General features: G+C 36.4%; 1 protein-coding gene across 1 annotated transcript in view; it reads right to left on the reverse strand.

Annotated features, from left to right (window-relative positions):
* EXOC2 (exocyst complex component 2) overlaps positions 1-12,766 on the reverse strand; it is a 186,492-nt gene that overhangs the window by 42,777 nt on the left and 130,949 nt on the right. Inside the window, exons 21-23 of the mRNA XM_045006233.1 lie at positions 11,792-11,858; positions 9,291-9,407; positions 2,398-2,539 (exon numbers count right to left, since the gene is read on the reverse strand). Of these exons, the coding sequence (XP_044862168.1) occupies positions 2,398-2,539; positions 9,291-9,407; positions 11,792-11,858 (326 nt within the window). The remainder of the gene's footprint in view (positions 1-2,397; positions 2,540-9,290; positions 9,408-11,791; positions 11,859-12,766) is intronic.

A 12,766-nucleotide genomic window follows, 5' to 3' on the forward strand; every position in this document is an offset into this window, starting at 1 on the left:
ACAATGAATAAGACAGGAACCTTGGTATGGGGGGAGGGGGAGGAAATAGCATGTGATCATATAATTAGAGGCCGTATCATAATGCATGTGCACAAAGTGACTGAATTAATGTTGAACAGGCGATCTTAATTCTGGAATTTCCTAAACTTTTGACGGCTTGACTTTGCAACCTTAATATTCTTTTAATCTAGATGTGTGTGTAACTTCCCTTGATATTTTATGAAAGAAATCTGAAAAGACATCACATACTGACTTCTACAAACCCAGTTCTTGGAACCAGCGGAACTGTTTTTGTTGAAACTTATATTTTATATATATATATAAAAAAATCAGCCTGAAGCAAGCATGGAAAATTTCAGCCCAAACAATTACATTTTGGCAAAATTAGAAGCAACTGAAAACAGAGTTTATAATAATACAATATAATAGAATCATAGGACTGGAAAGGACCTCAAGAAGTGATCTAGTCCAGTCTCCTGCACTCATGGCAGGACTAAGTATTATCTAGACCATCCCTGACAGATGTTTGTCTAACCTGCTCTTAAAAATTTCCGATGATGGAGATTCCACAACCTCCCTAGGCAATTTATTCCAGTACCACCCTGACAGTTGGGAAATTTTTCCTAATGTCCAACCTAAACCGCCCTTGTTGAAATTTAAGCCCATTGCTTCCTGGCCTATTCTCAGCGGTTAAGGAGAACAACTCTTCCCCCTCCTTCTTGTAGCAACTTTTTTTGTATTGAAAACTGTTATGTCTCCTCTCAGTCTTCTCCAGATTAAACAAACCCACATTTTTCAATCTTTCCTCACAGGTCATATTTGCTACACCTCTAATAATTTTTGTTGCGCTTCTTTGGACTTTCTCCAATTTGTTCACATCTTTCCTGAAATGTGTCACCCAGAACTGGACACAATACTCCAGTTGAGTCAGGGCTAATCAGTGCGAAGTAGAGAGGAAGAATTACTTCTCATGTCTTGCTTACAGCACTCCTGCTAATACATCCCAGAATGATGTTTTCTTTTTTTGCAACAGTGTTACACTGTTGACTCGTATTTAGCCTGTGATCTACTACGACCCCCAGATCCCTTTCAGCAGTATTCCTTCCTAGGCAGTCATTTCCCATTTTGTATGTGTGCAACTGATTGTGCCTTCCTTAGTGGAGTACTTTGCATTTGTCCATATTGAATTTCATCCTCTTTACTTCAGACCATTTCTCCAGTTTGTCCGGATCATTTTGAATGAATGGGAAGTGTTGAGCAACCTTAACTAGATGACACTTCCAGTTCTTCCCATGATCCTACTGAGACAGACAATTCTGCATCGCTGAAGTTTTTTTTCTCCCCCCCCTCCAATGGCATCAACTTTTGTGACAATCTTGGGTAAAACAGTTAAAAACTACACATTCAGTTCAATGACTCAAATCAGATTTTTAAATCTGCATTAGTAAAAGATTACTTTTAAGAGCAGGTATTAATTTCATCCAGATGTGGTATTAAAAAGTACCATGGTGGCTTCACAAATACATTTCTCTCATGAATCACCAGATTAATTAACTGGACTTTTTAAAATGATTCAGTATCACAGAACTGCACACTAAGATGTGTCTTGCCAGTTCCCAGTCAACTAGGTACTGTTATTTTATTCTGATCAAGCAGGTTTTTTTTAAACCTCATACCTGGAGATGAACTGGAAAGTATTAAATACTTTGTAAGTAGTAAAAGGGAAGGTCCTTAGACTAGTATTTCTCTATATTGTTTGGCATTGTTGAACCAAGGGTCATGGTAGATTCTCTATCTCTAGCAATTTTTAAATCAAGATTGGATTTTTGTTTAAAAGATATGCTATAGGAACTATTTAGGGGGAACTTTGATGTCCCATGTATACAGGAAGGTGGTCAGACTAGATGATCACAATGGCCCTTTTTGGCTTTGGAATCTATGAATCCTTCTACATTTTAATTTTTGTTGCTAAACTACTGTGATAATGTTACACCTACACATTTTCTTATAAAACTTTCACCTTTTCAGAATTGCAGTTAGGGCTGTTAAAAAGTGAACAGATTTTTACAAAAGAATTCCAAAAAATCCCAATGAATTTCAAAAGAAAAAATGGCAAAGAAGTCTTTCATAATCATTCCATTATATATTAGCAATGAAGCAAACTAATCATGAAAAACAAGCATTAAAACATCAATGATAAAAGATGCTATAATCATTTGAAAAGAGATTTAGGAATTATAAAGTAAAATCTCTGAAAAACAACTTTAAATGAAATCTTGGTAAATGTTAAGAAAAACCAGACGATAAAACAGTTTGCAATTAAACATCAGATTTTTAAATCTCAATTCAACTCAGCCTCTGTTAGAATAATTACACAGTTATTACACAGATATTTACCTGTTGGAATGAGACAATCTTTCCAATCAAAATATCCTGCATAAATGCCAGGTTCTAATGAGCCAACTATAGGATCGGCCTTCAATTCAATGTAAATTTCAAACAGTCTTTGATCCAACTCCTTCAAGGATTCCATACTAATCTAAAATCAAAGCAAAACGAAAAGCACAGTTATCCACTAATTATGAAAGCAAGAATAATAATCAACAATTTATGGTTTGTCTTCTCTTTGATTTTTAGGAAACATGCCATATGCTTACAACCTTATAATTTTAAACAATATCTCTTTGACTGTAAGAATTTCCATACTGGATCACATCACTGGGCAGACTAGTCCAGTATCCCTTTTCTGACTGTGGCTAGTACCAGATGCTTCACAGAAAGACGTAAGAAACACCATAGTGGAGAATCATGGAATAACCTTCCCATAAGCATAATTTCTTCCTAATTCTGTCATTTAGGTATTGATCCTGCATCACTGAAGGCAATGGGAATTTTGCCAGTGACTTCAGTGGGAGCAGGATCAAGCCTTTAGTGGCTGGCTTATGTTCTGAAACATGACGGCTTAAAATCCTTATAATAGTTTTAACCCACCTAATGTAACTGTGGATTTTTATTATTCATTGTATATAGAGTTTAATCCTTTTGAAAAATTCAGTTTCACCATAGAGATCTGTGACCTCTTAGCAGCTTATTCAAAGTTCATTGCAAGTACTATTTTAAAGTATCCTTGTACAACAAAGCAATAAGTTGCAGCTCTTTTGGGTACAGTACAGAGCAAGGATGTGCTCTTCTTTCCTTTGTGTGAATACAGCTAAATACAAGCACTACAATTACTGAAACCTCCAAATAAAGTAACTAAACCATGAAACACTCTTACAAAAAGATTAGTCAATGAGATACATGTATGTGTACATTTCACTTGCTCGCTATATTTACAGACTGTACCTCTTTCAATACTGTACAAGTATTTTCTTCTTAATATAACTACACAAGACAGCTACATTTTCTAAAGCAATTCCAGAACATAATGTGAAACCTGAAATGTAGACAATACTAAAAGTAGTAGAAAGTTAACATCCTGATATTACTATGAATGCTAATTAAACAAGTCATGCAGAAAATAACATGGGATCACTTGTTAAAGATATTTATGTTTATGAGCTTATCAGGTTTCAAGATAAAACTTTTTAAATGTCACTCAGCACGTTTCTCAGTCACTGTGAGGTTTAGAGACTTCCCCTCTCACCTGACCACCTCTCATCCTGGAAGGCTCAAGACCAACCCAGGAGAACAGAAGTAAAAGGCGGCAAGGGAGGGGGGAAGCCCTAGCACTTCACTGCCTTCTTCCCATGGAGACTTATCAGATAGGAGTCCCTGCGCTGAAAACCACTTGAAGATTCACTGAATGAAGCAAGAAGGAAATCTTTGATGCTTCTGTTGCCCTGCCTTCTCCTACTACACCCCTTATCTGTTCCTGAGCACTCTAATCACAAATCACTGGGTCCTGATGGTGGTGTAGATGGTGAGAGAAGGCCTCTTGAGCTAGATATGGAGAGAGAAACAGGAGTTCTGGAGGGGAATGTGAGTATGGGAGAAAGCAGGTATATTGGTGGAAGCATGGAGGCTCCCAGCAGCAGAGGAGTCCAATGGGAGAAATTGGTGCTCAGGAGCAGCATACACTAGTACTTTCCTGCTTTCTCCACCTAGTGAACCTCCTGATCTGTGTCAGAAGTGAGTCCAACAGCTGAGAATCACAAAGGACCATAAAAAGGTGCTCAGGAGATTGGCAGGAGGGGAGCATTCATGAGGACAGTGAGAAGTGGGCCTCAGGAAAAAGTCAGGGATGCAATTCCTTCCCTCCCCACCACCCACTTCCTGTGGGATTTCTGAAGGCTGCAAAGGGAAGAACCCTCACAGAGACCTACCCCACCTCTTCCTGCTTCTGCCTGTGTGAGTCTTAAGATTGGCAACCTCCCTCATGAGCCTTTTAACAGAAAAAACTCCCCCACCACCCGCATGGACAAGTCTCCTAGTGACAGGTTACATTTTCAGCTTTCTCTCTGTAAGGAAAAGGGATAGTGATTTACTTATTTTAAAATACAAGCTAAGGTCTCTATTTTCATGTCCATGAGCCAGTCATTCCTACTGATGTTCCAATTCAAAAGCGAGGAAGTTTAGAATCTAAAGAACAAAAGTTTGATCTTGTGCATAAAACCCATAGTTTTACATTTCTCTGGATTTCTGTTTTTTTTGGGGGGGGGAGGGGTCAAGGGGAGGGAGGGCTACGAAATGGCATACTTACCTAGCCCCTTTTCCACTTCAGTTCATATTGTATAGAAAAATTCTACCTCAGCACCAGATCTAACCTACTAAATATGAGACACACACGGTAGGTGAGGTAATACCTTTTATTGGACCAACTTCTGTTGATGAAAGAGAGAAACTTTAGAGCTCCAAATATCGATACTGAAGGACATTATCTCACCCACGTTGTCTCTCTCATATCCAGGGAGTAACATAGATACAACAACACTGCAAACCACTAGTGTTTTTTATCGTTTTTTAGTGTGGATCTTAGGGTGGAGGTGTGTGGAGTTGGAGGTTATAATGGAAACTCATTTGTAATTTTAATTATGGAGCAACAGCTCAAACTTATATTCCTACTTTCTCAAGCATTAGTTCATTCTGCCTTTTATTTCACCCTTATCTTCATTCTGCAAGCTTTAACTGACTCCTTATATTATTTGTTTGCTTCTATCCTTTCCACATCCAATACAGTTTTGGTTTGTTTTTAGCCATATGACTATGTTTGGTTCTTCAGCCATGAATTCTCCATTACAAATGCCCTCCTACTTCTGGAGTTCTCAAGAGTTCAATCTGGGTCTGTGTGATTTGGAAAGAACTGTGTACAGTTACAAGATTCCATAAGAAAGAGATGTGTGCATTTATCTTCAATTAAAATCATATATGTATGCAAATTAATGGTGGCACTCAGGATCTTGGGAAGCTGCCAGTTCGGCCCTCTGTGCTATAAAATTTGCACATCACTGATGCAGAGCCAGGTTTTTAAAACAGTGGTCAAGTAATTTGATTTTAGTCATTCTATGGGCAATGAACGTCATGTAACTTAAGGCCTCTCTGATGCCCACTGAACTCAATGGCAAGGTTTCCTTAAGTATCTAATACCCAAGGGAATTCCCCTGACTCTCAAACATCAGAAAGAAGCATTAATATTCCCACTAAGCTATAAAAAAGAGAAGCATATTGAAATCATTCCAACTGGTAACATTTAGTGATGAGGTCACCCTGGCTGCAATTAGTGAATCTTTTGGTCTTTTATTAAAAAAGGAGGATTTCTTTTGGACAGAAATGTTTTAGACTATTTCCACCTTAAAATGAAATATTTCTGGGTCAATCAAGAAGATAATGCTAATTAGGTTAGATCTTACACTCCTGACTGAAGTCAGGATCTGCTCTGTACTTCCTAGAACTGTTAAGTTAAAAAATCTTTCAGGGCTTTGGCAGGTTTCCAAGATGTGTAAAACTCCTCCCTGGAATTGCTTGATTGCATCTACAATACAGTATGGTGCATTCTCTTGATTTGGCAAAGACAGATTGTGCAAGAATAAGGTTATGAGCTGTGGTTCTTGGTTCCCCCGTCTACGCTTATCTGTGATACTGCAACACAACAGTGTAATTCTACTTAACTATAGGAGAAAGGAGATTTGTCAGTAGACAGTAGCTGTCACTTCCTACACTTCCGTTTATCTGAACTCACTCCTGAATGGCTGAAAATAACACTTAATCTGATAATGCATCTGTGTAAACCTATTACAAGAGATATGAAAGACTGAAGGTACTTTGAATAAACAGAAAAAAGTACAGTGACTATAAATGTTGAGTGCCTGATGGCATTCACATGGAAATATGACTAGATGAGTCAGTTCATAGACTCATAGACTTTAAGGTCAGAAGGGACCATCATGATCATCTAATCTGACCTCTAATCTGTCCACGAGGAATCAGTGGACACAGCAACTCCCAAAAACTACAACTGCAGCCAAAATACTATTCTATTTTCTTTCATGGTATTTGTGCAATAGCAGCATGTTGCCTGACCTCTTACCAGTTATCTGTTCAGTACTTAATATGAAACATTAATGCTATTCAATTAGCACTCAATGTGTGTTTTAAACACTGTTGTTTTCTAAACTGGCTGCCAAATGAACTCTTAGAAGGATAATCTAACTATCCATCTAGGTACTAATATAGCCCTCATGATCACCCTATGAACATTTATATAACGGCTGGGCTGGGTCAGACCAATGATCCATCTAACCCAGCATCCTGTCTTCTGGCCATGGCCAGGACCTGATGCTTCAGAAGGAATGAACAAAACAGGGCAATTATGGGATAATCCATCCCCTCTCAGCCAGTCCCAGCTTCTGGCAATCAGAAGTTCAGGGACACCAAAAGCATGGGGTTGTGTACCTGATCATCTTGGCTATAGACTTTGATGTACCTATCCTCCATGAACTTACCTAATTCTTTTTTCAACCCAGTTATACTTTTAGCCTTTACAAGAGCTCTTGGCAACAAATTCCACAGGTGGACTATGCATCGTGTGAAGAAGTACTTTGTTATGTTTGTTTCAGACCTACTGCCTATTAATTTCATCAAGTGACTTCTGGTTCTTGTGCTGAGAAGGGGTAAATTACACTTCTCTATTGACTTTTTCCACACCGTTCATGATTTCGTAGACCTCATCATAACCCCCCCCTTCAGTAATCTGTATTCTAAAGTAATCTTTTTTGAGCTCTCCTCATATGGAAGCTGTTCCATATCCCTAATCATTTTTGTTGCCCTTCTCTATACCTTTTCCAATTCTAATATCTTTTTTGAGATGAGACAACCGGAACTGCACGCAGTATTCAAGCTGTGGGTGTACAATGGAGTTATATAGTGGCGTTGTGATTTTTTCTCTCTTATTATTTATCCCTTTCCTAATATTGTTAGCTTTTTTGACTCCTGCTGCACATCGACCTGGTGTTTTCAGAGACCTATCCATGATGATTCTAAGAACTCTTTCTTGAATGGTAACAGCTAATTTAGAGCCCATAATTTTATATGAATAGCTGGGATTATTTTTTCCAGTGTGAATTACTTTGCACTTATCAACATTAAACTTCATCTGCCATATTGTTGCCCAGTGACCCAATTTTGTGAAAATCTTCACAGTCAGCTTTGGACCTAACTGTCTTCAGTAATTTTGTACTGTCTGCAACTTTGTTACCTCTATGTTTACCCCCTTTTGAAGATAATTTATGAATACGTTGAACAGCACAGGTCCCAGTACAGATCATCAGGGGACCGCAATATTTACCTCTTTCCATTGTGAAAACTCATCATTTAATCCTACCCTTTTTCTTCAATCTTTTAACCAGTTACTGATCCATAAGAGGACCTTCCTTATTATCACAACTGCTTACTTTACTTAAGAATCTCTGGTGTTGTTGACACCCTCAAAGAATTCTAATAGATTGGCAAGGCAGGATTTCCCTTTTCAAAAGCCGTGTTGATTCTTCCCCATCATATCGTGTTCATCATTGTGTCTGATAAGTCTGTTCTTTATTATAGTTTTAGCCAGTTTGCTTGGTACTGAAGTTACACTTACTGGTCTGTAATTGCCAGGATCATTTCCAGAGCCTTTTTAAAATATCAGTGTTTCATTATGTATCTTCCAGTCACCTGGTACAGAGGCTGATTTAAGCAATGAGTTACATACCACAGTTATTAGTTCTGCAATTTCACATCTGAGTTTCTTCAAAACTATTGGTACTATATATAACATCTAGTACTGTATATATGTACTGTATGTACAGTACTGCATTGTCCATGGTCATTAAAGGGTTAATATAGATTTTAAATTGTTCAATGACTTCAATGTTTGAATTATGTTCTTTATAAAAATACCAGATTTTAAGAACAATACTTTCATGTGGCTGTTCAAGATCAACTGCTGAATATATAATGGGCACCTCATTTGCCTATATAGTCACCACATTACCAGTACCTAACTCAGCACTTTATTAAGCATTTCAGGATAGTTGAGTGTGAAGGGAGAAATCTAGAGCAATTTTGTACACTATACTAACAATGCAAATAATTTCCAACCCCATTTGAATGATATTCAAAATTATTCCAGCCACAAAAGTTCAACGCATTCACTGGGACGGCTATGAGAGTTCATTGTGTAGTAGAAGCATCAGTTTGTAGAGAAATACTCTGTACTGGAAGAGATAACATTTTACTTTCAAACAACAAACATTTCTGGAAATAAACCAACTATATGGCCATAAAGATTCTAAGTCATAACATTTCTCATAAAAAATGATTAATCATTACAAAAAGGCAGGAAAATGAGACATCTATAGCCGCCCACCTTGACATTTTCGTTCTTTGAAAAAAAAAATCCCTGATCTAGTTTATGAACAAGAGCTGTCAAGTGGTAGAGATTACTAGATTATTTAATCTATCAAATATATTTTGAGATTATGATCTTTTTATTCTTTGCATCAAGAAAACACAGTGACATTAAAAAGCTTTACTTAGAAATCAGATAAACATTGCCTATGAACATACAAGTCTAACAAGTGCCCACTTTGCTACACTATTTATTTAAACCACATACAAACACACAGACATATTATTATTATTGTTTTTTTAAACTGATGCTTAAAATCCCACTCACTTGTAGGAGGGTCAAGTAATATTTATTCATGGTGATTGTACAAATATGTAATTTAATACCTGTGAAAAGGAAAAAAAAAATATTTCCACCCAAAGTAATGATACATCTGTAGCAATTTCATTTTAATATTATTGCTTACTTGAGTTATTTTTTCAACTCCTTGGAAGCTATGTTTCTCAAAGTGTTCAGCTATATTTATGAAAGTATGACGTTCCAGGTAGCAGCAATTACTGAGTACAATTAAAAGTCTTTGCTCCTAAATCAAGAGAAAAATGAACAGTAATTAGGAAATATCTAGGATAACTGTGCATTATAATAATATTTATTATTAAGTTTATACACATTTTGATCATGGAAAATGTTTTGTTGACTTGAATGACAACAGTCATATGATGAGCATGCTGATAAATAAAACATAGTAACAAATAGTTTTGTAAACAAAATCCTAAGAACTGGTTAACACTGGGTGCAATGATTCAATAAGAGCACTTTTTCTTATGGGCTCTGATGTCTGAAAGTATTCACTGGAATAATTGTGACTAATATAGATCTGTGATTCAGATCCCATTCCAAAAAGTAAGCCACAAACAGCTTTCCAAGAAGTGGTTTTTGCATTTTACTGTTTTTTTTCTAGTAACCTGTTAAAAATGATGACCACCATAAAATAAAACCAAAATCTTCACTTTCATATGAAACTGCCTGAAGAATTCGGTTTTAACATACGAGCAAAGGAAGCAAAACAGATATTAAACAAATGCATTCCCATCCTCCAAATTAAACTAAATCAAAGACAGACAGAACTCTAAATCATTTCTGCATATAATTTGAAACACTGTAAGTCATTTCTGCTCTCCAATTATTTTGTTTTAAAAATCAAACATGGTTCAAAACAGATATTGAATTAGGTTATATCAGGACTGTTGGTCCATGAGACTGGTGCAACAATATGATACCTGGGAGAGAGGCAAGGTTTAGTTTTTCCTCAGGAGGTAATTGGGAGATAGGAACTTCCAAATTATAAACTCAGTTCTGGTGGTGACTTTTGGTGCAACTGTGTGCAGGTCACTTAAATTCCTCAGTTTCCCTACCTGAAAAATACTTTCCTACCTCAGAAGAGAGTTCAGGACCATCATTTGCAAAGTGCTTTAAAAATGAAAACTTTCTGAGGATAAATTACCATAGTGCGGTGTGAAAGAAGTCAATATCTTATTAAGAATGAGATTTGCAATTCCTGATAAATTCCCAGCAGTCTTATCAACCAGTAATGAACTACAACGACTAGTGTAAGAAATGTGTACCCATTAACCTGCCTACTACTTTGATTAATTTATCATTATTTGTATGTACAATATTAAACACAAACTGTCAAAAAACAATGAAAAATCCTAGGCCAGTCACTTAATACTCTGTGTGCCTCAGCTACTCCATTTGTAAATGGGGGATAATTCTTACTGATACTTGTAGTGTTTTGAAATCTACAGATTAAAACTCTTTTAAGTGCCAAATATAGAAATTAATACTCTTTCCTACTTTTGTTTATTAATATCTCATTTGAAGCTTCAAAATAATTCTTAACCAAATTTATTTTTCCATTGTATAAGCCATATGGCTGGTCAAAGGTATTGGGTTACTGGCAATGATTTTTTTTGGCTAAAAAAAGCACTGAACCATTTGTTTGGGAGGGAAAAAACCCTCAAAACGTCACATGAACTTCAATAACACAGGAAAATAAAACAGTTTGATAGCAGTTAATTAACGTTCATACAGTACTTGGAGAATTAAAATTATATAAGTACTAAATTATTATTAAATTTCAGAATTTAGAACTCTGGGTCTAATCCTACAAGTCTTTGCTCACTAATTGCAGTTAGACTACTCATGAAAGTAAGGGATATAGGTTGGGTCCTTAAAAGTTTCTAAATTCTGCAGGAAATAGATTATTACAAACATAATAAGAGCTTCAAATTCATTCTTTGAGGGGCATAACTTTGTGTGTTTTGACAGCCCTTGTGCTGGCGGCATGTACTCTATGGGAATGCATTAGTTCAAATAACTGGGAGCAGAACTTGCACAAAAAAAAATGTAACATTAGGAATTTTATGGAAAAGTAACTTCTTCTAGTCTCTCATTCATCACAACACATTCTACTGTAAGGAATATGACTCACCAAGGCAAACTACATTATTTTTACACATTTATCTCTATGTTTTAAAAAATATATATAAATGAAACTTAATTATCTGTTTTAGGAATACGGTTATTCGCACTTGAGTTTTAACTAAACATCAAGGGCCAGACCCTGAATTGGTATAAATTAGTGCTACCTTCACTGACGTCAATAGAGCTTTGCCAGTTTATACCCATTGAGGACCTGGCTCCAACCCTTATTTTTTTAAATAAAATTCAGGTGTAAGAATCTGTAGGAGATACACTGAATACTGAACAATCTAAAGCTTGAAATACCACTAATATTAGCAGCTTTTCTGATAATCTTGCAGTTAGTAAAGTTTGATATTATTTTGAAAAAAGTGACTTAGGAATACACAAATGCATTACAAAAGACACGCAGTAAAAGATAAATGCCTTATTCAACATTTAATTTGACCCCAATAGGACATTTTAACTAGACGCCACACTTACGGAAGATAAACTAGAGTCTTCATGAATGCTTCCAAATAAATCAGGAGATGAAACGTCAACTGAAAGACTGAAAATATTTTGAAAAAGGTGAATAGGAGAGTATTCTTTTTACTCTAAGCATTTACAAATCAGCTATGATGTGTGCTTGCTGGAGAACAACATTTCTATTTCTCAACAACTTTCGAGGTTTTAACGTGCGGAACAAGGTTCCAAACAGAGCAAACCCCAAACCTTTCAAATATATTTGCAAAATGGAATTGGGTTTAAATTCCATTTTTTAAATAAAAAATATCTGGTCTTCAGTTTGGCTCTCTCTCCCCGAGACTGAGTTAGCCCACCCTGGACCTCAGAGACCTTCTTGTCAAAAAACTCGTCAAAATCAATATGGCTTTGATGAAAAATATTTAGTCGAAAATGTTGTGACCGGCTGTAGTGCTGGGTTCAGCTGAAAAGACTCTAGAAAAAGTTGGAGTGCTGTGTCAGAGCGTCTCAGACCATGGAATAGAAGGCAGAATGAGCTGTAGAGCTTTTCTAAATCACCTACAAACTGATCAAAAGCTTTGGGAACAGGAATTGCCATTCCAGCAATCATGTTGGGAGAGGGCGGAAGGTGGAGTCGCACCTTTCTGCACTTTCTTTGATTTGTAATAAAATAGTTTCTGTTTTCTTCTCTTATACACCAACTAAAAGGCCAACCAAGTAAAGAGAAAAACAAAGGTAGTCTTTCAGGATACAGTCAATCAGTTTTAATTCCAGACAAATCCATGCAATATTTTCTGGTTCCCTGTTTTACTCAGGTAAATATCTAATTTGCCTTAGAAATTCAGGTTCTTATGACTCCTCAGATCTGGTTGATGGAATAAAAGCAAAAATTGTCAACAATTTAGTAGATATGTTGATAGAGTTAGGAACATGCCAAAGACAGAGGGAAAAGCAAGGAAAATACCATTCCCCATTGGTAGATGTTATTCAGTG

This window comes from Mauremys mutica, chromosome 2, assembly GCF_020497125.1.
Source record: "Mauremys mutica isolate MM-2020 ecotype Southern chromosome 2, ASM2049712v1, whole genome shotgun sequence".
NCBI lineage: Eukaryota > Metazoa > Chordata > Testudines > Geoemydidae > Mauremys > Mauremys mutica.